The sequence below is a fragment of the Oncorhynchus clarkii genome, chromosome 16, assembly GCF_045791955.1.
Source record: "Oncorhynchus clarkii lewisi isolate Uvic-CL-2024 chromosome 16, UVic_Ocla_1.0, whole genome shotgun sequence".
In the NCBI taxonomy this organism is placed as follows: Eukaryota; Metazoa; Chordata; class Actinopteri; order Salmoniformes; family Salmonidae; genus Oncorhynchus; species Oncorhynchus clarkii.
The window spans coordinates 17137725-17163627 of record NC_092162.1 but is presented as its reverse complement, the minus strand read 5'-3'; the positions used below and the strand labels follow the sequence as shown (position 1 = coordinate 17163627).

Below are 25903 nucleotides of genomic sequence, written 5' to 3'. Positions count from 1 at the left end.
TGTAAAGAACAAGTTTCTCCTCATTTGACCGCCAATCTGTGTCACTACTAGGATCTATCTATATTGGAATTGCTCGTGATACAAAAGCCCAGTGATAAAATGTAACATCCGGAACACCCCACCCAACAGCAGGCTTGGGTCTTTGTAAAGTCAATCATTTGATTATTTGTGTTTTGCTATTCTAAGATTGCACTATGAAGCCTGTCCTAGTATCCTGATAGTAGACACAGCGGAATCATAGAGATAATAAAGTTCATAAGGATCAACGCATTCATTTTAATTACAGAAACGCAAGACTGGGAAGCTAATGAGGACTGAGTCGTCTCTTTAAATCACACTCAAACTTGTTTAGAAAGGAAGTATATGTCTTTGTCACAATCACTTCCAGACTCTTGTAAATGTCAATGCCCAGATATCTAAGGTCTTCAACATAAGGTATACCAGCTATTACAGAGTCATTAGAATTGTTAAGGGACAATAGTCCAGACTTTAGCCAGTTAATTTTCTATCCCGAGAAGCTACTAAATGTACTCAATAAAAATGTTGTTTAAAACAAGAGGACATCATCTGCATACAGCGAGATAAAATGGGAAGAGACATTAATGATACTTGGTTATATGGTATTGGGTTGCCGTACGGCTCGGGCAAGAGGCTGAAGTGAGAGAATGAGAAGCAACGAAGAGATGGGGACAGAAGCTCTAGAGATGGGGACAGAAGCTCTAGAGATGGGGACAGAAGCTCTAGAGATGGGGACAGAAGCTCTAGAGATGGGGACAGAAGCTCTAGGGATGGGGACAGAAGCTCTAGGGATGGGGACAGAAGCTCTAGGGATGGGGACAGAAGCTCTAGAGATGGGGACAAAAGCTCTAGAGATGGGGACAGAAGGAAGAGCAGTTAGTGCCGGTAATCACCATTGCACAAGAGTTGGCGTACAAAATCAGATTGATATATTTAGCACACAAGCCCAGATGACCTAGTGCGATCTGTAGGTACTCCCATTTTAACCTATCAAAGGCTTTTTCTGCATCTAATGGTAAGATGTCAGGGGAATCATTTCATTCTGGAGCAAAATGTATCACATGCAATAGTCAACTTCCATCGTCTGATGCAAGGCGATCCTTAACAAATCCTGTTTATCCCCATCGATTAGATTATACAAATACTTATTGACGGCGTGCAAGAACCTTTGAGAATGGCGTACTTACGTTGTGACAATTTGCTACGGTTTGTATTTGTTCACATGCTGTTATGCTTTACATTCTTATGACACATTGTCCACTTTTCATCCTGTTTCTCTCTGTCTATATAGCTGGTGTTTAGTTTCTGTGAGAAGCTATTTGGCCTGCTGATAAAGGACATCGAGGCCATGGACCCCAGCATCCTCAAGGGAAATGCAGGCTCTGGGAAGAAGCACAATGTACATGTACCTCCAGCATCAACCCTCTCATGACCTTTATTAGTCAGATTAGCACCATTCCATGTTACATTACATAGGACTATTCATACACTATAACTAATCATAACTACTTAGAAACTCAGCAAAAAACAGAAACGTCCTCTCACTGTCAACTGTGTTTATTTTCAGCAAGCTTAACGTGTAAATATTTGTATGAACATAACAAGATTCAACAACAGACATTCCACAGTCATGTGACTAACAAATTCAATAATGGTCCCTGAACAAAGGGGGGGGGGGGTCAAAATCAAAAGTAACAGTCAGTATCTGGTGTGGCCACCAGCTGCATTAAGTAATGCAGTGCATCTCCTCCTCATGGACTGCACCAGATGTGCCAGTTCCTGCGGTGAGATGTTACCCCACTCTTCCACCAAGGCACCTGCAAGGTCCCGGACATTTCTGGGGGGAATGGCCCTAGCCCTCACCCTCCGATCCAACAGGTCCCAGACGTGCTCAATGGGATTGAGATCCGGGCTCTTTGCTGGCCATGGCAGAACACTGACATTCCTGTCTTGCAGGAAATCACGCACAGAACGAGCAGTATTGTCATGCTGGAGGGTCATGTCAGGATGAGCCTGCAGGATGGGTACCACATGAGGGAGGAGGATGTCTTCCCTGTAATGCAAAGCGTTGAGATTGCCTGCAATGACAATAAGCTCAATCCGATGATGCTGTGACACACTGCCCCAGACCATGACGGATCCCACTCCAGAGTACAGGCCTCAGTGTAACGCTAATTCCTTCGACGATAAACGTGAATCCGACCATCACCCCTGGTGAGATAAAACCGCGACTCGTCAGTGAAGAGCACTTTTTGTCAGTCCTGTCTGGTCCAGCGACGGTGGGTTGTTGCCGGTGATGTCTGGTGAGGACCTGCCTACAAGCCCTCAGTCCAGCCTCTCTCAGCCTATTTCAGACAGTCTGAGCACAGATGCAGGGATTGTGCGTTCCTGGTGTGAGGCAGTTGTTGTTGTCATTCTGTACCTGTCCCACAGGTGTGATGTTCGGATGTACCGATCCTGTGCAGGTGTTACACTGCGAGGACGATCAGCTGTCCGCCCTGTCTCCCTGTAGCACTGTCTTAGACGTCTCACAATACGGACATTGCAATTTATTGCCCTGGCCACATCTTCAGTCCTCATGCCTCCTTGCAGCATGCCTAAGGCACGTTCACGCAGATGAGCAGGGACCTTGGGCATCTTTCTTTTGGTGTTTTTCAGAGTCAGTAGAAAGGCCTCTTTAGTGTCCTAAGTTTTCATAACTGTGACCTTAACTGCCTACCGTCTGTAAGCTGTTAGTGTCTTAACGGCCGTTCCACAGGTGCATGTTCATTAACTGATTATGGTTCATTGAACAAGCATTGGAAACAGTGTTTAAACCCTTACAATGAAGATCTGTGAAGTTATTTGGATTTTTACCAATTATCTTTGAAAGACAGAGTCCTGAAAAAGGACGTTTCTTTTTTTCCCTGAGTTTATTATAGTTACACTAGCTATACAGTACACCGAAGGTGCTAGCTAGTTAGTAAAGTAAATTCTCATAGAAAACGTGTGGATTTCTCTGTCCACCATCTCACTCCTAACTGTCTTCTATCTCCGTGGTCTTTACAGATTGACATTGGCTTGTTGCTGGGCAACAGCCAGGTGGTTTTCGAGAAGGCAGAGAGCTCCTCTCTTACCCTCATTGGTAAGTGTCATCCTCGGCTTGCTCTCGTGGAAAACCCTGTCTTGTATTAAGTGACTACAGCAAATGTATTTAGTCTCACTCCGTTACGGTATTTGTAAATCAGGGTTGTGTATATCTGACAAGTTGGTCCGCTCAAAGCGTAATAGACCCAGGATATTAAGATGTAAACAAATTAGGCTTGATATTTCCATAATGAACCAAAGTGGATGTGTTTACAAGGCTAAGCTAAGTGACACTCGGCCTCACTAAACCACCCTGATTGACTTTATCAGTTTGTGGCATGTGCTTGTTGTAACCCAATACGACCCCAAGGGGGCACCCTGTCCAAATTTTATGTTTGGCTATCCTCTCCTTGCTTTCAGTTGTTTTGAGTGATGAAATTGAGATGGCGAAAGTTTCCTAGAGAGGAAAGTGTCATTCATTCAGTTGCATGTAGAGTACATGTTCTTCATTATGTCTTTGATGGACTATTTAGTTAATACATTAAAAGCTTTGCACCATTCCCCATCTATGAGCTGCCACTGGTGCTAGGTTTACACACATACAAAACACTAATAAAGAAGAAAATGTCAAAGGTTAAATAGATGAGAACCTGAGGTTAACAAAGTATTGAACCCTGTTTGTGTATTTGCCTTTCTGATAATCAAGGGAAAGCGAAGACCAGAGAGTCTCGTCAGTCCATCATCAACCCAGACTGGAACTTTGAGCGCATGGGCATCGGTGGCCTGGACAAGGAGTTCTCTGATATCTTCCGTAGGGCCTTCGCCTCTCGAGTCTTTCCTCCAGACATCGTGGAGCAGATGGGTGAGCTCCTCTCTGTCTCTGTTGGTCTTTCTCGTCCTCCAGATCTTTCTTTCTCAACAGCAGTTTCTCTTTCTTGACTTTCACTCAATCCATTGTATTCAGTCTTATTTTCACACATGCCTGTTCTCTTGCACACTCAGTTTCTCGCTCTCTTACTTGTACTTTTTATAGCTCTCTGTGTATTTTTCTCTCACCGCATCCCCCCGCTAACCACTTTTCAAGGTCCCAGTGAGCCTGTGTTCCAGCCTAATGTCAGACAGACTGAACCATTAGCCACTGTGAGGGGAGGGGAGGGGAGGGGGAGGGGGGGGCAGGACAGCCTGCCAAACCAAATCACACAATCGGTCTCTGGATGAAACGCCATGATATGAATAAGACTCTCTGTGTTCTGATGGCATTGGTTTTCAGACCAATACTACTGCACATTGTGACAGTCTCAAACAAGTGGACCGAATGGGGATACTATTATTGGACTGACAATGTAGTTTCAGACTTTTCTCTTTTTTTGACAACACTACTGAACACTAGACTACCGGTAAACTAGTTATTTGAAAAATGAATTGTCTCACTCACTCGGTTAGGCCCAAGGGGGCGTCCATTATTGGACAGACAATGTAGTGTCCTCTCGAGATGCTGCTCTCATTCGTCAGTCGTCCGTCAGTTATGACGCAGGCATCCATCCCCCACGGAATAATCCTTGCATGCACTGGTAAATAGTTGTTTGACATGTCTCAGATTACGATGCTGATTCCCATCACTAAAGAATGGTTCATAGTGAAAGCAAGTCAGGTGCTCTTCTGCGTCATACACACACACACACACACACACACACACACACACACACACACACAGAGAGCCCCAGTCCTAGCCTCGTGGCGTCCAGTGTGAGTGCGAGAGATGACCTTAAGCAGGGCGGCTGGGTGCTATGGGGTGCAGGAGTTGGCCCCTGGCTGTGGCCAGCTGGCTGGTCTAATGAGATGGCGAGCCCTGATAGAGGAGAGTCTAAAGGTGAGGGTGTAATTGGGGAGTGTCAGGGAGCGCAGGTGCTGAGAGAGATGATCATAGGGGGGAGGTGTGTGTGTGGTGGGGCTCTCACTCTCTCCATGTCTCCTCACACTCCCGCAAAAGTCAGGAAGACAGCAAGGGATCACACACACACACATACACACACACACACACTATAATGGTTTACCTGGAGCCCCTCCTCACTACCCCTGTCTGTCTCCCCTTCAGCACATATAAATGACAGGGGCGATGTCTATCTCTGGCCCCTCGATGAGTCGGGAGCAAATGTCACTAAACAGGTGCAAAAAGCTACTAGGACCAATGCAGTCTGGGTTTCAGTCTAGACCCAAAACTGCTCCAAATTGGTTGGGTCTAATCACAAGACTTGATCTTTATAAGAAACACACCCCAGAGTCAACTTGTAGTGAATCATAGCAGTAAATACAGTAAATCTAGCCGATTCATCAGTTTTTTTTCCTGCTCATTCTCACAAATTGAACTTGTGAACTTTAAATACCTTGGGAATGTTTCATATCTGGATGTGACATGAATCAGGGATGAGATCGGACAATGACTTTAAGGCAAAAGTCACCTCAAACACAGTGCTTTGGAGAAACAGCCAATGGGAGCATAGAGTGCTAAAGAGGCCTTTCCCCACCGACTCTGATACGATTGTGACTCACACAAACCATTCACACCGACTCTGATACTATTGTGACACAGACAAACCATTCACACCGACTCTGATACGATTGTGACTCACACAAACCATTCACACCGACTCTGATACTATTGTGACTCACACAAACCATTCACACCGATTCTGATACGATTGTGACTCACACAAACCATTCACACCAAGTCTGATACTATTGTGACGCACACAAACCATTCACACCAAGTCTGATACTATTATGACGTACACCAACTCTGATACGATTGTGACACACACAAACCATTCACACTGACTCTGATACGATTGTGACACACACAAACCATTCACACCGACTCTGATACGATTGTGACACACACAAACCATTCACACCGACTCTGATACGATTGTGACACACACAAACCATTCACACCGACTCTGATACGATTGTGACACACACAAACCATTCACACCGACTCTGATACGATTGTGACACACACAAACCATTCACACCGACTCTGATACGATTGTGACACACACAAACCATTCACACCGACTCTGATACGATTGTGACACACACAAACCATTCACACCAAGTCTGATACTATTGTGACGCACACAAACCATTCACACCAAGTCTGATACTATTATGACGTACACCAACTCTGATACGATTGTGACACACACAAACCATTCACACTGACTCTGATACGATTGTGACACACACAAACCATTCACACCGACTCTGATACGATTGTGACACACACAAACCATTCACACCGACTCTGATACGATTGTGACACACACAAACCATTCACACCGACTCTGATACGATTGTGACACACACAAACCATTCACACCGACTCTGATACGATTGTGACACACACAAACCATTCACACCGACTCTGATACGATTGTGACACACACAAACCATTCACACCGACTCTGATACGATTGTGACACACACAAACCATTCACACCAAGTCTGATACGATTGTGACGCACACAAACCATTCACACCGACTCTGATACGATTGTGACGTACACAAACCATTCACACCAAGTCTGATACGATTGTGACTCACACAAACCATTCACACCGACTCTGATACGATTGTGACACACACAAACCATTCACACCGACTCTGATACGATTGTGACACACACAAACCATTCACACCGACTCTGATACGATTGTGACACACACAAACCATTCACACCGACTCTGATACGATTGTGACACACACAAACCATTCACACCGACTCTGATACGATTGTGACACACACAAACCATTCACACCGACTCTGATACGATTGTGACACACACAAACCATTCACACCGACTCTGATACGATTGTGACTCACACAAACCATTCACACCAAGTCTGATACTATTGTGACGCACACAAACCATTCACACCGACTCTGATACGATTGTGACACACACAAACCATTCACACCGACTCTGATACGATTGTGACTCACACAAACCATTCACACCGACTCTGATACGATTGTGACTCACACAAACCATTCACACAAAGTCCGATGTGTTTCTTTTAACGTTTTTGTCTGTGTCCCTCCCTGTCAGGCTGTAAGCACGTGAAGGGCATCCTGTTGTTCGGGCCTCCTGGCTGTGGTAAGACTCTGATGGCCAGGCAGATTGGGAAGATGCTGAACGCCCGCGAGCCCAAGGTGGTCAACGGCCCTGAGATCCTCAATAAGTACGTGGGAGAGTCCGAGGCAAACATCAGGAAGCTGTTCGCCGACGCAGAGGACGAGCAGAAGAGGGTGGGAGGGAAAAATCATAAACACTATGTGACATAGATAAAAACTCAGTAAGATGCGTACACACAAACACACACACACACACACCAGTAAATCAATTGTGTATGTCATTAAATCCACCCAGTACCTTCACTGCAATTACTCATGTGGTTATCAAGCACAACATACCTGATAACAAGTCAATCAAATAGATGTCATACTAAATGGATTCCTTATCCCGAGGCCAATATGCAGCCTACTCCACGAAACACAGATAAGCATCACACAAATCCTCACGGAGAAGCTAATTTCTCCTGCAGAAGATTGATTTGCCCTTTAAAGAGGCATATTAGTAATAATAACGGTGGAAAAGTCTGTGGGTTTCTCCATACTGGGGGACAGTTGTGTATTGAGCCCCCATGGTGACGCCGGTGTGACAGTGACGGCCTCACTCCTCGCCACCTAATGAGTTGCTGGGTTATCTCTGCCCCCCTCTCTGTCCCCCTCTCTCACCTAGCCCACAATAAGCCCAGCTCCACACCTGCTTTAAATGTTACGTCTGGAGACTGACAGGGCCAGAGATGGACAGATAACCCCCCACCCCGCTCTCTCTATCTCTTGCTTTCAGTCTCTCTCACCTCGCTCTCTCTTTTTCTCTCTCTCGCATTCTCTCGCATTCTCTCGGTCTCTCTCGGTCTCTCCCTCACACAAACTCTCTCTTTCTCTGTTTGTGCGGACTTTGTCCCTCCATGGCAGAGCAGAGGGAGGATGAGGAGGCTTTGAAAGGTTTTAGATTTCACTCTTGTCGCACCAAGGAGAATTTAGCCCAGAACAGCCATGGCTGCGAGTGGTAGACAGTCTACATACTCTCCTAAGTTAGCACTGCATTGCCTGTGTGACCACAGCATCCTTCCTCCTGCTTCATTCACCCATATCTAACTTCTTCCACAGCTGGGCGCCAACAGTGGGCTGCACATCATCATCTTTGACGAGATCGACGCCATCTGTAAGCAACGTGGCAGCATGGCAGGCAGCACAGGTGTCCACGACACGGTGGTCAACCAGCTGCTCTCCAAGATAGACGGAGTAGAGCAGCTCAACAACATCCTGGTCATAGGTAAACCACACATACATGCGCATATTCATACGTGCGCACAGAAACACAGACACACATACAGTACCAGTCAAAAGTTGGGACACACCTACTCATTCCATGGTTTTTCTTTATTTTTACTATTTTCTACATTGTAGAATAATAGTGAAGACATCAAAACTATGAAATAACACATATGGAATCCTGTAGTAACCAAAAAAAGTGTTAAACAAATCAAAATATATTTTATTATGGCCTCCCGGGCAGTGATTAAGGGCGCTGTACTGCAGCGCCAGCTGTGCCACCAGAGAGACTGGGTTCGCGCCCAGGCTCTGTCGTAACCGGCCGGGACCGGGAGGTCCGTGGGGCGACGCACAATTGGCCCAGCGTCGTCCGTGTTAGGGAGGGTTTGGCCGGTAGGGATATCCTTGTCTCATCGCGCCTGTGGCAGGCCGGGCGCAGTGCACGCTAACCAAGGTTGCCAGGTGCACGGTGTTTCCTCCGACACATTGGTGCGGCTGGCTTCTGGGTTGGATGCGCGCTGTGTTAAGAAGCAGTGCGGCTTGGTTGGGTTGTGTATCGGAGGACGCATGACTTTCAACCTTCGTCTCTCCCGAGCCCGTACGGGAGTTGTAGCGATGAGACAAGATAGTAGCTACTAACAATTGGATACCACGAAATTGGGGAGAAAAAGGGGTAAAAAAAAAAAAGGGGTAAAATCACACAAAAAACCTCAGAAAAAAACATCTATATTTTATTTGAGATTCTTCAAATAGCCACCCTTTGCCTTGATGGCAGCTTTGCACACTCTTGCCATTCTCTTATCCAGCTTCATGAGCGTTTGAGCCAGTCAGTTGTGTTGTGACAAGGTAGGTGTGTGTATACAGAAGATAGTCCTATTTGGTAAAAGACCACGTCCATAATACGGAAAGAACAGCTCAAATAAGCAAAGAGAAAGGACAGTCCATCTTTACTTTAAGACATGAAGGTCAGTCAATACAAAACATTTCAAGAACTTTGAACGTTTCTTCAAGTGCAGTTGCAAAAACAATCATGTGCTATGATGAAACTGGCTCTCATGAGGACCGTCACAGGAAAGGAAGACCCAGAGTTATCTCTGCTGCAGAGGATAAGTTCATTAGTTACCAGCCTCAGAAATTGCAGCCCAAATAAATGCTTCACAGAGTGCAAGTAACAGACACATCTCAACATCAACTGTGTGAATCAGGCCTTCATGGTCGAATTGCTGCAAAGAATCCACTACTAAAGGACACCAATAAGAATACAAGAGACTTGCTTTGGCCAAGAAACAGGAGCAATGGACTTTAGACTGGTGGAAATCTGTCCTTTGGTCTTGAGTCCAAATTGGAGATTTTTGGTTTCAACTGCTGTGTCTTTGTGAGACGCGGTGTGGGTGAACGCATGTGTATTTCCCACCGTAAAGCATGGAGGAGGAGGTGTTATGATGTGGGGTTGCTTTTCTGGTGACACTGTCTGGAAAAGCAGCCAACAAGTGCTCAGCATGTGGGAACTCCTTCAAGACTGTTGGAAAAGCATTCCAGGTGATGCTGGTTGAGAGAATGCAAGAGCGTGCAAAGCTGTCATCAAGGCAAAGGGTGGCTATTTGAAGAATCTCAAATATAAAATCGATTTTGATAAAATAAAAAAAAACACTATTCCATATGTTCTACAACTTTTGACCGGTAGTGTACGCAAATGTACACACACACACACACACACACAGGCCGTGTCCAAATACTTATAAATACACAGCAAATTTGAGATCAGAACTTTAAATTTAACACTTTCTTAGTGTGTGTATGTGACCCACTGAAATAGTGTTAAACCAACACTTTTCAAAGTGTTGATAAACTAACACCCTAAGAGTGTTGGATCACTAAAACTGTGGGTGTTGCAAATTCCGACTTAAAGATGCACTATGCAGAATTTTCTTCGCCATTTCCTTGTTGCAAAAATTCTAATAATTCTAATCCCAGCATGCCTTTCAAGTCGATGTTAGAGATACCGACCCATGAATGTGTGTGTTAGTGACGGAGGCATGGTTTTTGCAGTCAAAAACATATAGTCCTGAAACCTTCAAGTGAATGTGTTTGAATTAAAAGTAAAACATTTATGACCATATATTAGACATTTCATAAGGCCTTTAGTTATGGCCTAGTTCTTCCCTAACATTTGTATTAGTATTTATTATGGATCCCCATTGCCAAAGCAGCAGCTACTCTTCCTGTGGTCTAGCAAAATTACGTCAGTTATACAATTTTAAAAACATTACAATATCTTCTCAGATTTCACAACACTGTGTGCCCTTAGGCTTCAACTCCACCACTACCACATATCTACAATACAAAATCGATGTGTATGTGTGTGTATAGTGCATATGTTATTGTGTGGACGCATGTGTCTGTGCCTGTGTTTGTGTTGCTTCACAGTCCCCGCTATAAGGTGTATTTGTATTATTTTATTTTCTATAATTGTACTGCTTTCATCAGTTACTTGATGTGGAACAGAGTTCCATGTAGTCATGGCTCTATGTAGTACTGTGCGCCTCCCATAGTCTGTTCTGGACTTGGGGACTGCAAAGAGACCTCTTGTGGCATGTCTTGTAGGGTATGCATGGGTGACATTCAACATTCAACATTCAACAACCTCTCATAAATACAAGTAGTGATGAAGTCAATCTCTCCTCCACTTTGAGCCAGGAGAGATTGACATTCATATTATTAATGTTAGCTCTCTGAATAAATCCAAGGGCCAGCCGTGCTGCCCTGTTCTGAGCCAATTGCAATTTTCCTAAGTCACTTTTTGTGGCACCTGACCACACAACTGAACAGTAGCCCAGGTGTGACAAAACTAGGGCCTGTAGGACCTGTCTTGTTGATAGTGTTGTTAAGAAGGTAGAGCAGCGCTTTATTATGGACAGACTTCTCCCCATCTTAGCTACTGTTGTATCAATATATTTTGACCATGACAGTTTACAGTCCAGGGTTAGTCCAAGCAGTTTAGTCACCTCAACTTGCTCAATTTACACATTATTTATTACAAGATTTAGTTGAGGTTTAGGGTTCAGTGAATGATTTGTCCCAAATATTTATATTTAGGACTAACTTATTCTTTGCCACCCAATCTGAAACTAACTGCATCTCTTTAAGTGTTGCAGTCATTTCAGTCGCTGTAGTAGCTGCCACGTATAGTGTTGAGTCATCCGCATACATAGACACACTGGCTTTACTCGTTAGTAAAGATTGAAAAAGTAAGGGGCCTAGACAGCTGCCCTGGAGAATTCGTGATTCTACCGGGATATGTTGGAGACGCTTCCATTAAAGGACACGCTCTGTGTTCTGTTAAATGGGTACCTCTTTATCCACAATATAGCAGGGGTCGTAAAGCCATAACACACGTTTTTCCAGCAGCAACTATGTTCGATAAAGCCAAAAGCCGCACTGAAGTCTAACAAAACACTGAAGTCTTGGCTCATGGGCCATATCAGATCTGCAAGTCACAATATGCTGGCTATTGAAATGATTTGTAGTTCCTATTGGAATCCAGACAGAGGGAGGATATTCAACAATTTGAACTTTTTTTATCACCGACAACCTGCATTCAGAACGACTGCTATGGTGAAGAGCTTGTCAAACAAGACTACCTAAACCATCGAAACTGGAACAACCATCTCTGTAAACAGTTGCAATAAGTCCAACCACTTGGATTCGTTTTGAAAAATCAAAGTTATTTATCTTTTGTTTAGTCTGATTAAGGCCTAAGGGGGTGCGGTATATGACCAAAATACCATGACTACGGGTTGTTCTAAAGCACAACACAACGCAGGTTTCCTGGCTACATCCCATAGCTGTGGTATATGGTCTGATATACTGTACCACGGCTGTCAACCAATACGCATTCTGGACTCGAACCAACCAGTTTATAAGATCAATTAATCAATAGGGGACAGAATAGGGGACACTACAAAAATGAATGAATGGCGCGCAACAAGCATGATTGCGCGTTAGATGACGCCTTATCAGTATGGTTGAGTAGTATGTTGATATTTGTTGCTTACTGCTTACGTTTTTACTAAACAGTACTTTCCAAAATGGTATGTAGTAGGGCCACAGTCTGCTTGACTGACCGGTCGAGTTGTGGTCTGAGAAGATGAGCGGGATTATCTGAGCTATGCCTTTCTTGCCCTCTTCTTCTATCTCATCCTCCTTCTCCCTCTATCTCTCCCTCTCCTTCTATCTCTCCCTCTGTGCCTCTAAGGAATGACCAACAGGCCGGACCTGATAGACGAGGCCTTGTTGAGACCAGGCAGGTTGGAAGTCAAAATGGAGATCGGTAAGAAAGCACAACGTAGTACACCACAAAGCATCCACCCTAACCAAAGACCTTGCTTAATTTGTGTTAGTTTACTGTATTCCGGTTTTAGTTTGTTTTCAGGCTGTTTCTTTTCTTCTGAGAAAGACATTGTTATTCATAGATGTTGTACCTTTTTACCCGACAACCAACAAAACACCACCCAGACATTTCTACTGTTCCAGGTCCATCTCTTGTACAGTATGCAGTTACGCGGTAAAAAAACACAGATATATACGAGACGTTTCCCCTCGCGCTTCCTCCCCCAGGTTTGCCTGATGAGAAGGGGCGTGTCCAGATCCTCAACATCCACATGGCTAAAATGCGTCAGTTCAACCTGCTGGGCAGCGACGTGGACGTCAGCGAGCTGGCCGCCGAGACCAAGAACTACAGCGGAGCCGAGCTGGAGGGGCTGGTCAGAGCTGCCCAGTCCACTGCCATGAACCGTCACATCAAGGTCAATATCACACACAGGCGGCCATTTTCATTAGCCTAGATCAACCCTCCTGGTTGGAGAGCTAACATCCTGAAGGTTTTTCAGTCCAACCCTGATTTAGCACATCTGGTTCTAGTTATTTGCTGCTCGCCAAGACCTTAAGTAGCCATTTCAGATATATTAAGTTAGGGTTAGACTGAAAACCTACAGGACGTTAGATCTCCAGAAAGAGGGTTGGGCAGCCCTGGCCAAGATAGAGGGCGTTTTTCTCTCCTCTTCAACATCAACTCTACAACTGACCATCTTTATGCGTTAAGGGGTTGTAGGTCTCGTAGTTATTTCACAATCAGTCATGAGACAAAGTGCTCCCTCAGAGCGGAAAGGTCAGACAACTCTCGTCTGGGAGGGAGGGAGAAAACGAGTGATAAGGACAGAGAGAGACAGAGGGGAGGGAGCACTCCAGCCATTCCACCTGTGTAAGCCCTTGTCTGCCCATGTCATCACCCTCTAATATGGTCCAGGAGTGTGGTGGGGGGGGCAGACCACTTAACAGACTACCACCTCGCTTAATCTGGCCGCGTGCGTGCGTGCGTGTGTGTGTGTAAATCAGTAAGACCTAAAAGTCACTATTAGCTTGTCATCATTACAGGACTAAATAAAGGTAGATACTATCAATGATTAGCTTGAACATTTTGTCCACATTTTGTCTAATTCATCTAGTGTCAGGGTTTAGCATTAAAGTTAGTCGAACAGTTTGTTGATAGTTAGTTGAACATCTATTAACCGTCTGTATTGGACCATCCTAATAACATCCCTCTGTCCCCCTGCAGGCCAGTGCCACCGTGGAGGTGGACCTGGAGAAGGCTGTGAATCTGCAGGTCCACAGAGATGACTTCCTGGCCTCGCTGGACAACGACATCAAACCTGTGAGTAGACCCCTTCCGTCCTCCATCTCTTTACCTTTCTCCAGACCCCTCTCTTTACCATTGCCTACATCCAAAAGTCCCCCTCAACATTTGGACTTAAAAAAATGTCGTCATCCACTTGTAGTTGATGGCAGTGTCCACTATACACAGGGAATTATATATATATTTTTTTATAATTTTGAGATAATTTTAAGAAGTGATTTTAATAAGGGGCCCTTTCAGGCTATGGATGGTTAAGTGCAAGGGTCCCCAGTTACATTCAGCCGTGGGCCAATTTTTCTTTGAGTGCATGGTCGTTTGGCCGGAACATAGTTATAAATCATTTGTACACTGCAAATTGACCGCAGTAACCCCAAACAGATATAGTATTTGACAAAAACAGAATATTTTCAAACCTTGATTACATTTGGAAGCGATCACATATGCCTCTCTATTTATGCGTGGGAATACTTGGGAACAGATTTCCTTCGTTAAAATCACTTTGAGCTCATGTCCTGGTAATTATACAGTCTTAATATTCAAGAACAAATGTTTTTGCGGAAAAAACTTGGGGGGCCAAATAAAATCCCTCGCAGGCTGAATTTGGCCAGCGAGCTGCCTATTTGGGATCCCTGGTTTAGTGGATCTGACTCTCTCTCTCTCTCTCCAATGGCCAGGCGTTTGGTACCAACTCTGAGGACTATGCCAGCTACATCATGAATGGCATCATAAAGTGGGGTGACCCGGTGACTGCTGTGCTGGATGATGGGGAGCTGCTGGTGCAGCAGACTAAGAACAGCGACCGCACACCGCTGGTGTCTGTGCTCCTGGAAGGTAACACACACACACACACACACACACACACACACTTTTACATTTGAATCAGTTAGCAGACAATTTTATCCAGATCGACTTACAGTTAGTGCATTTATCTTAAGGTAGCTAGGTACAACAAGCACATTTTATTTAAACTTTATTTAACTAGGCAATTCAGTTAACAACAAATTCTTATTTACAAAGACTGCCTACCCCGGGAAAACCCTCTCCTAACCCGGATGACGTGTAGCCAATTGTGCACCGCCCTATGCGGCTCCCGATCACGTCTGGTTGTGATACAGCCCGGGATAGAATCAGGGTCTGTAGTGACACCTTAGACCACTGCGCCACTCGGGAGCATCTCACATAGTAGTTCAAATTTCCCTCAGCAAAGCAGCTCTGAGCAAAGTCAGTGCATGTAAGAAAAGCAATGACACCAACTGTTACAATGTTCTATAGTATATCTATAGAATATACTATAGAACATTGTAACACATCTATAGAATATACTATAGAACATTGTAACACATCTATAGAATATACTATAGAACATTGTAACACATCTATAGAATATACTATAGAACATTGTAACACATCTATAGAATATACTATAGAACATTGTAACACATCTATAGAATATACTATAGAACATTGTAACACATCTATAGAATATACTATAGAACATTGTAACACATCTATAGAATATACTATAGAACCTTGTAACTCATCTATAGAATATACTATAGAACCTTGTAACACATCTATAGAATATACTATAGAACATTGTAACACATCTATAGAATATACTATAGAACATTGTAACACATCTATAGAATATACTATAGAACATTGTAACACATCTATAGAATATACTATAGAACCTTGTAACTCATCTATAGAATATACTATAGAACCTTGTAACACATCTATAGAATATACTATAGAACCTTGTAACTCATCTATAGAATATACTATAGTACATTGTAACACATCTATATTATAGTATCTATAGCATATATTTGTTTTACCCCTTTACTGCTAAAAGGGACACCAGCATGAAGATGGTAAAATGAAGATATATAAAAGAAAGACATTTTCCAATGTTTGGCATTATAAGAGCTGAAATATATATTTAAGCATACTGATAAATGCAAATATTTATTCAAATAGTCATATTATCATTAAGACTTCCTTTGGTTCAAAATACAGGATAGCGGTATATATAGTATCCTGTTCTCTCTCTCTCCTAGGTCCCCCCAACAGTGGAAAGACGGCCCTAGCTGCTAAGATCGCAGAGGAATCCCAGTTTCCCTTTATAAAGATCTGTTCTCCTGACAAGATGATCGGTCACTCCGAAATCGCTAAGTGCCAGGCCATCAAGAAGGTGAGGAAAGGGTTTCACACACACACATACCTGTGTCAGTACCTGTGTCTTGACCATCCTTAACCCTCTTTGTTCCAGATATTTGAAGATGCCTACAAGTCCCAGCTGAGCTGTGTAGTGGTGGACGACATTGAACGCTTGCTGGGTAAGGTCCTGCTTGCATTGTCGTTACACTGTTCTCCTTTTCGTTTCTTTTTTAAGTATCCTAAGTTCAGGGTTGTAACATACAGTAAACACTGGGCAGTTTGCTTAGGATACAGACCTTCTTAAAGAACCATGTGTTGGAAAACCATGCTCTTATATTTTCCACCCAAGCATCACTTTGATGGTAAAAGTCCACAGATCATTGAATCACGAGGTCGGAATATTTATTCGACATTCTCGTTCTCTCTTTGTGCTTTGGTGTCCTTGTTCTCAGACTATGTCCCGATTGGCCCTCGTTTCTCAAACCTGGTCCTTCAAGCTCTGCTGGTTCTCCTCAAGAAACCCCCTCCCAAAGTCAGTATTCTGTGAACTTTGGCACTTACGTGTGTGTGTGTGTGTGTGTGTGTGTGTGTGTGTGTGTGTGTTTAGTCTTAGCATTTAAGTGTTTCTGTGTATGCTCTAGTCGTTATTTTGCCAGTGGCAGACAGATGTCAGCAGATCGTACTGATGCCCCCAGTAATGCAAGTCATTTCCATGCAGAGTGAATCAAAGTGTATCCTAGTTGTGGGACAGTATACATCTTTACCCCTGTGTTTCTGTGTGCAGGAGCTATATATCCTGAATGTAAGACACTACCACATTTAAGGCTGTAGGCCTACTTTCAGCTGTGAACGTTTGTCAATGAGTATGATAATGTATTGGTCTAGGCAGGCTGTTGTGCTGGGTGTGAATGGGAGCCGGGGCTGCTTCTCCAGGCTTGTGAAGCTCCAGGCCCAGCGGGGTGCCCGGCCCGGGTGAGGCCAGGGGAGGCCTGCCTCGAGGGGGGGCGGGCAACAGAAGAGAATGGGCTCTGTGAGAGAGCCGGGGGGGGTGGGGGGACAACCTGGCAGCACCGCCGCCTGTGTGGTACCTCATCTGCATGCATGGGCACCCCCCCCCCGCACAATGGGGGGGGGCAGCCCATAATCCTCCTCTCCTCTGGCCCCGAACGAGAGACTAGGGCCTCTGGGGAAAGAAACTATCCACTTTCCTGATTCAGAGTCACCTAGACTTAAGCAGCTATGTAGAGGTGGTTGACCGTGGAGAGACTGACAGACTGGCCAGAATCAAGCTTTATAAAAATGCAAAAGGTTGATAAAAATCCACAAGGCTCATATTAGGCAGTAGGGACCCCACCTTTTCCAACCCATTGATGTTGATGATGTGAAGCACGCCGTTTTGAAATGTGTTTGATACACTTCCGTACATTATATGGTACAGGATGCCCTGTCTGGCACTGAGCTTAATTTCCTTCTCCATCATTATGTGCCCCCCCCCCCCCCCCCCCCCCCCACACACACACACACACACACACACACACAGGGCCGTAAGCTGCTGATCATTGGCACCACCAGCAGGAAGGACGTGCTGCAGGAGATGGAGATGCTTGACGCCTTCAGTACCACCATCCACATCCCCAACATCTCTAGAGGAGAGCAGCTGGTTGAAGCCCTGGAGGTAGACACACACACACACACAGACACAGAAATGGATGTTCCTCGCTCTCCGGTTTTAAAGTTGTGATAAGTAGTGATGGATTTGTTGCGTGAGCTTTTAAACTGCTTCTGTGTCTGCTGTAGATGCTGGGGAGTTTCCAGGAGAAAGAGCGGGCAGCCATTGCCAAGGCTGTGAAGAGCCAGGCGGTGTGGATCGGCATCAAGAAGCTGACGATGGTCATCGAGATGGCGGTGCAGGTGACAGAGACAAAGCCCCGGTTTAGGTGACACGTTTTTATTCCAGCCCAGCACTAACCATCAAATAATCACCTAACCGTGGCCTTCTTCAATCTGTACCACGATTAGCGGGTTAAGATGTGTTACTGCTGGGCTGGAACAAAAGCCTACACACACCCTTTAGCTCTCCCAGAGCGTGAGTTGGAGAACTCCGGCCTAGACAACCACAGTCTTGGGAGTCACAGATGGAATCTCGTCTGGTTTCAGTCAAAACAACCTGCTGTTAATTACGACCTTTCATTAAAACCAGTTTGGATTCAACAGTGATTTTTGTGGTGAGCCCCAAAAATGTCATCGCTATAGTTCCCGATCATTCTCCGCATACTTCCCTGTCTTATGTGTTCACATGCTCTGACTAGTAGAGGGATACCAAAAAAAAAAAAGACCACATCGCACCTTGGAAATGTCTTATCTACTGTTGTGACGGTCGTTACTCTCTTAGGCCCCGTCCAGAAACTTCCTCATAGAGGGGTGCATGTTTTTGTTATTGCCCAGCGCTAACACACCCGATTCAGCTAATCAAGGGCTGGAAGATGACTTGAATTGGTTGAATCAGATGTGGTTCCCAAGGACCAGGGTATAAAAATCCAGTGCAAGTGTTACTACTGTATAGTAGTAACCATAGTTTACGGTATGTGGCTGTGGTGTGCTTGGTTGTATGGTCTCTGGTCGCTTGTCCATGTGGCTGCTGAATGCCGTGTAGCCTAATTGCTGTGGTATGCACTAATGCAGCCATGTTGAGTTGGCACACCGACACACACGCACAGCTCCCTCCCTCCATCCAGGAGAAGTATGAACGAGTGTCTGCCGAGACATGCTGCACACAGACTCCCTGCTCCGCCGACGTGACACAAACACACACACACGATACACACACATCTTCAAATCCTGTTTCCTCTATAGAAAAGCATGAACTCGAGGTCATGTCTGAAATTCCACATATTTTATGTAACACAGTTAATCGTGTTCAGTCCAAATCAATCATATACACTCAGAGGCCAGTTTATTAGGTACACCCATCTAGTACCGGGTCGGACCCCCCTCCAGAACAGCTTGAATTCTTTGGTGCATGGAAACGTTGCTCAGTTGGTAACAAGGGACCTAACGTGTGCCAGGAAAACATTCCCCACACCATTACACCACTTCCACCAGCCTGTACCGTTGACACCAGGCAGGATTACGCCATATCATGACTCTGCCATCAGCATGACGTAGCAGGAACTGGGATTCCAGGGGATGTTTCGCCACTCTTCAATTGTCCAGTGTTGGTGATCGCGTACCCACTGTTTTTAGCTGATAGGATTGGAAACCGGTGTGGTCGTCTGCTGCAATAACCCATCCGTGACAAGGACCAACAAGTTGTGAGTTCCGAGATGCCGTTCTGCACACCACTGTTGTACTGCACCGTTATTTGCCTGTTTGTGGGCCGCCTGTTAGTTTGCACAATTCTTGCCATTCTCCTTCGACCTCTTTCATCAATGAGCTGTTTTCACCCTCCCGAGTGGCGCAGCGGTCTAAGACACTGCATCTCAGTGCAAGAGGCGTCACTACAGTCCCTGGTTTGAATCCAGGCTGTATCACATCCGGCCGTGATTGGGAGTCCCACAGGGCGGTGCACAATTGGCCCAGCGTCGTCCGGGTTTAGCCGGGTTTGGCCTAGTTTAATAAAGGTTACACACACGCACACCCACAGGACTGCCGCTGACTGGATGTTTTTTGTTTGTCGCACCATTCTCGGTAAACCCTAGACACTGTTGTGCGTGAAAAGCCCAGTCGGACGACTGTTTCTGAGATACTGGATCTGGCTTGTCTGGTAACCGACAATAATACCATGCTCAGTCGCTTAGGTCACTCGCTTTTGCCCATTCTAACTGTATGGCCAAAACTGAATGCCTCCATGCCTGTCTGCATGCTTTATATAGCAAGCCACAGCCACGTGAAAAATGTTTGTGAACAGGGTGGTGTACCTAATAAACTGTGCACTGAGTCTATATCTCCATCATAAATGGAGAAGACGACCATAGTTGAATGTACCACATATCTGCATTGTTACGTAACATTGTTTCTGTGAGCCCCTCACTCACACCTTCCCAGCCAATTACAGACAGCCCTGCGTGAACGTTTGCTGTGCTGGCCCCGGGCCTGTACTTTTCGACACGTTTATAGGAAAGGAGGCTATGAAGGCCAGTGTATGGACATATGCACAGAGAGCTAACACGTGTGTCTTCCAGATGGATCCTGAATACCGAGTTAGTAAGTTCTTGACCCTGCTGAGAGAACAGGGAGCGTAAGTAGAGAACTATTCTGTTCTGTCCCCAATCTCACACCAGCTAATTCTTGTGTAGTTGGTTGACTGTTTAATCCATGTATATTTCCTTCCCTCCCCACAGGCTGGGTTCTGACAAGCACATAGCCATCTAAGCCCATGGTGGAGCTGCATTGCCCAGCAGTAGCTGCCTCTCACAGTAAGTGCTTGAACAGAGGGTAGAGCAGGGGCGTGTTAGAGTGGGTTTGGAACAAAATGAGCAGATTCTTTCTCTTCCTTCCTGCTCTTCTAACTCCTCACACTTCTTTTATTCTGTCTTTTACCCTCAGTGGGCGAGGAGTGGAAGCCCGGATGCGGCCGGCAAGATGGAGTGAGCGAGAGATTTTATATCTCCGACCTAATCTGGCCATCGCAAACGCTCGCCACGTAAATCGCTGTACCGTGTGTTTCCATGGCAACTCGATCGACCAGCGTCGTCCTCCTTCCTCATCAGCACTACTTCTCTGTGTGTGTAAACTAAGTCTGTAATTGTTATTTCTGAAGGCAAAGTGTTGTGATTCAAATGACACTCTATTCCCTGTATAGTGCACTAGGTTCTGACCAGATGTCTATGGGCCCTGGTCGAAAGAAGTGCACTGTATAAGGAATAGTGTGCCATTTGAGATGCATCCAAAGTGTTGTGATTTGTGCTGCTAGCACTCCAGGGGATTTTATGTATAAAAATCAAATGTATGTTTATAACTAAACATGAGAAAAGTGTATGCAAAACCATGTACACTGAGTGTATGAACCATTAGGAACACCTTCCTAATATTGAGTTGCACTCCCTTTTGCCCTCAGAACAGCCTAAATTCGTTGGCGCATGGACTCAACAAAGTGTGGAAAGCGTTCCACAGGGATTCTGGCCCACGTTGACTCCAATGCTTCCCACTGTTGTCAAGTTTTCTGGCTGTCCTTTGGGTGGGGGACCATTCTTGATACACATGGGAAACTGTTGAGCAACAAAAAACAGCAACGTTGCAGTTCTTGACACACTCAAACCAGTGTGCCTGGCACCTACTACCATACCCCGTCTAAAGGCACTTAAATATTTAGTCTTGTGCCATTCAGAGGTTAAATGGGCATCTACACAATCCATTTCTCAAATGTCTGTCTCAAGGCTGTCTCAAATCCTTCTTTAACCTGTTGCCTCCCTCCAAATGTCTGTCTCAAGGCTGTCTCAAATCCTTCTTTAACCTGTCGCCTCCCTCCAAATGTCTGTCTCAAGGCTGTCCCAAATCCTTCTTTAACCTGTCGCCTCCCTCCAAATGTCTGTCTCAAGGCTGTCCCAAATCCTTCTTTAACCTGTCGCCTCCCTCCAAATGTCTGTCTCAAGGCTGTCCCAAATCCTTCTTTAACCTGTCGCCTCCCTCCAAATGTCTGTCTCAAGGCTGTCTCAAATCCTTCTTTAACCTGTCGCCTCCCCTTCATCTACACTAATTTTGAGGGATCCTAGCTTTCACCTGGTCAGTCTGTCATGGGAAGAGCAGGTGTTTGTAATGTTTTGTACTCTGTGTATATGATGACCTATTTGAGTTTGATGCAACTCCAACATTGGGCATGATGCATTTGACAAAAGCAATTTTCAAATTGTATGCATAACTGACCAGTCAAACTTCTCTATAAATGCATCATATGCTGAATATGCGCAACATGATGGTGAAGCTGATTAATTGCAACATGTATTGTGTGTGTGTGCTCTAATATATTATGTGCTTAGATTTTATAATCATTCCAGGAAATGATGGTTCCAAGCCTTACTCTTAACTCTACTCACACAAAACCTAATAGGACCAAAGTATCACAGCAGTCTGTTTTATGAATAATTGTTATGAATTAATAATAATGTTACTAATATTGATTAGCTAGTAACTGGAAAAAGTGATTCATTTTCAGACCCTTTTAGAAGGAAACCTCTCCCCAACCACTCACACAGACACACGTGTGCGAACACACATGATACTGTTGACAGGGTTTTTTTTCTGCATTGTGCTGTTCTCTATGAAGGATCTCTGGAGACCCTCTGGCATGCCTTTGCATTTTAGAAACACTTAAAATAAGCATCGTGTTTTGTGTAGGTTTACCCTGGTGTGACTTTTTGATAAACATGTTCATCTCAATATTTTCGGCTCTATTCACTCTCTGATTCAAAAATGCTAATTAGCATCAAAGTAGACATCACGCAAAACTTCAAATCCCTGCAAGCTCCTGCACGTCATCTCTAGCAGGTGCGTTTGTTAACAGGTATTGGGTCAACGTGCATAAGACAGTTTACAGAATTGTCCATTTAAAGAAATGTAAGTGTTTGGTCCCATGTTTCATGAGCTGAAATAAAATATCACAGAAATGTTCCATATGCACAAAAAACGTATTTCTGTGCTGGGTACAATAACTGACCAATCTAAAATGTGCAGTTTTGTCACAACACAATGCCACAGATATCTCAAGTTTTGAGGGAGCGTGCAATTGACATGCTGACTTCAGGAATGTCCACCAGAGCGGTTGCCAGAAAATTGAATGTTCATCAATGTCATTTTAGAGAATTTGGCAGTACACCCAACTGGCCTCACCGTAACCACTCCAGGCCAGGACCTCCACATCCGGCTTCTTCACCTGGGGGATCGTCAGAGACGGCTGTCAGGGTGGCTACCCGGATAGTTGAGGAGTATTTCTGTCTGTAATAAATCCCTTATGTGTGTGAAATCCATACATTGGGGTCTGATGAATTTGTAACTCAGTAAAACCATTAATTGTTGTGTAAATTTTACCTTTATTTAACTAGGCAAGTCAGTTAAGAACAAATTCTTATTTTCAATGACGGCCTAGGAACAGTGGCAAATTGACAGATTTGTACCTTGTCAGCTTGGGGATTTGAACTTGCAACCTTCCGGTTACTAGTCCAACGCCCTAACCACTAGGCTACCCTGCCGCCCCAGTATACATTTAGCTAACATATAGTTAATCCAGAGATTCTTAACTTTGCCTCAATTTGGCAGTCTTGTCCAGATCATCATGGCACATTTAGTTCTTCAAGATAGCCACATTAGCTGCTAATTGGCATTTCATTTTGGGGGGGTAAATACAGGCAAATATATTGATGAAAGTCACAATTATCAAAACGTCACGCCAGGGTAAACCTACACGAAACACACCCCTAATTTTTAGTGTTTCTAAAACCGATAATTATTGGAACCATTTCCCTGTTTGACCTCTAGGTTTAATGGGTATCGAATTGTATTAGTCACATGCGCCAAATGCAACAGGTGTAGATCTTACGGTGAAATGCTTACTTACGAGCCCCTAACCAACAATGCAGTTTAAAAAAATACGGATAAGAATAAAAGTAACAAGTAATTAAAGAGCAAATAATCTGGGTAGCCACTTGATTAGGTGTTCAGGAGTCTTATGGCTTGGGGGTAGAAGCCTCTTAGTCCTAGACTTGGCGCTCCGGTATTGCATGCCGTGCGGTAGCAGAGAGAACAATCTATGACTAGGGTGGCTGGAGTCTTTGACAATTTTTAGGGCCATCCTATGACACTGCCTGGTATAGAGGTCCTGGATGGCAGGAAGTTTGTCCCCCGTGATGTACTGGGCCGTTCGTATTATGACTCATACTGTGGTACTCTATTGAGTGTTTGCCCCCTAAAATAGAAGGATAATGTCGATATTAGACACTATTGCACCACCTCTCACCCCATTTGTGTGCATGCCTAACAAACTTCCATTTACATACAGTAGCTACAGTATGCAGTTTTTTTTTTCTTCAGATAATCACAAGTCAAGTACCCGTTTATTAGGTACACCATCTAGTGCCGGGTCGGACCCCCCCTTTGCCTCCAGAACCGCCTGAATTCTTTGGGGCATGGAAACATAGCTCAATTGCTATCAAGGGACCTAATGTTTGCCAGGAAGACATTCCCCACACCATTACGTACCCACCACCAGCCTGTACCGTTGTAAACAAGCAGGATGGGGCCATGGACTCGCCTGTTAGCTTGCCATTCTCTTGCCATTCTCCTTCGACCTTTCATCAAAGTCGCTTAGATCACTCGTTTTGCCCATTCTAACGTTAAATGGAACAGTAACTGAATGCCTCGATGCCCGTCTGCCTGCGTTATATAGCAAGCTTGGCCACGTGTCTGTAGGAGCTAACCATTTTTGTGAATGGGTAATGTACCTAATAAATCGGCCACTGAGTATATATATGTATATTGACCAGATCTATACATTATTTGCTGTGACCAGTGCGCCTTTTGTCCAAAATCTATTTGTAATGAAGTCTTGGATGCTGTAAGAAATGTTTTATGGCAAGTTGCAATTGTATTAATGAAGATTTCGTACAGTACTCTTCTGAACATTTTTATAAATATGTGTATTATTGATTGATGCTGCAGATGCAGTGGTAATTTACTTGTCATTCACCTATTATCAGGGGGAAATGAGATGGACCGAGACAAATTAGACATTTCACAGATGTGTCCTAGAGCAGATTGAGACATTCTGATTTATAGTATTGAAAGGATTGTACGATTGATAACTGTATCACAGTTGGGAACACCATCACAGCTTGCCATGTAAGAAATTAGTTCAGTAGTGTTATGTGCAATGCCCATATACATGATTTGGTAAGGAAACGTAGAGGAATCGATGCCCACAAACTGCAATGATTAGAAAAGTACCTCTGTCTAAGAAGCAAAAGCATGAGCCAATCATTTGTTCTTCAAATATATAATCTTAGTTCAGTCATACAGATATATACATTGTATAATAAATTATATTTATAAAAACATAACATTTTCAGATTATAAAATAAAAAGGGAATTATTAACTTTAAAACCTTTGTACAAAACTTTGGATGTAGCGGTGAGGAAAGGAAGGAACTGAACACAGAAAGGGCCCGTGTAGGGAGAGCCTTTTGGAGGGTGACACAGATACTAAGCTATGTCACAAAGGGAGGAGTCTACACTACCTAGGTAAGTTGTATTTTTGTTGTTAAATATAATGAATAGGAAGCACGTAGGACTGTCAGAACATGTTGTGTGGAAACCTCTCACAGGTTGTTCCACTGTTGTGAAGCCAGCATGCCTGCCTGCCATCCCTCTAACCCTAACACCCGTCACTCGAAGCAGCACAAACACACATTCACCTTCACTCACATTGGCTGTGTCCCAAAACACTAAGTAACCCCCCCTACCCTCGTCTCCTTAAGTTGTTTCCCACAGATACTTCAAATCTCTGAACAGGATTCCACCATATTGCTTCTATTGTCAAGACATTTCACATCAGTGGCAATCCAGGGAAGGAGAT

General features: G+C 44.4%; 1 protein-coding gene across 4 annotated transcripts in view; it reads left to right on the top strand.

Annotated features, from left to right (window-relative positions):
• Window positions 1-25412, top strand: part of LOC139368057 (vesicle-fusing ATPase) — a 40077-nt gene extending 14665 nt beyond the window's left edge. The window contains exons 6-23 of one of the 4 annotated variants that reach the window (XR_011626921.1): window positions 1310-1417; window positions 3067-3142; window positions 3791-3946; window positions 7195-7394; window positions 8322-8487; window positions 12742-12816; window positions 13104-13291; window positions 14101-14196; window positions 14853-15009; window positions 16242-16375; window positions 16454-16520; window positions 16794-16873; window positions 17882-18016; window positions 18139-18252; window positions 20523-20578; window positions 20682-20756; window positions 20887-21824; window positions 21987-25412. Coding sequence is in view for 2 of the 4 variants with exons in the window: in XM_071106591.1 (XP_070962692.1) it covers window positions 1310-1417; window positions 3067-3142; window positions 3791-3946; window positions 7195-7394; window positions 8322-8487; window positions 12742-12816; window positions 13104-13291; window positions 14101-14196; window positions 14853-15009; window positions 16242-16375; window positions 16454-16520; window positions 16794-16873; window positions 17882-18016; window positions 18139-18252; window positions 20523-20578; window positions 20682-20712 (1839 nt within the window). In the remaining 2 variants the exon portion in view is untranslated. Of the gene's footprint in view, window positions 1-1309; window positions 1418-3066; window positions 3143-3790; window positions 3947-7194; window positions 7395-8321; window positions 8488-12741; window positions 12817-13103; window positions 13292-14100; window positions 14197-14852; window positions 15010-16241; window positions 16376-16453; window positions 16521-16793; window positions 16874-17881; window positions 18017-18138; window positions 18253-20522; window positions 20579-20681; window positions 20757-20886 lie in introns of all 4 variants that reach the window. The other 3 variants (XR_011626922.1, XM_071106591.1, XM_071106593.1) reach the window with 3 other exon arrangements.
• The last annotated feature ends 491 nt before the right edge of the window (window positions 25413-25903 follow it).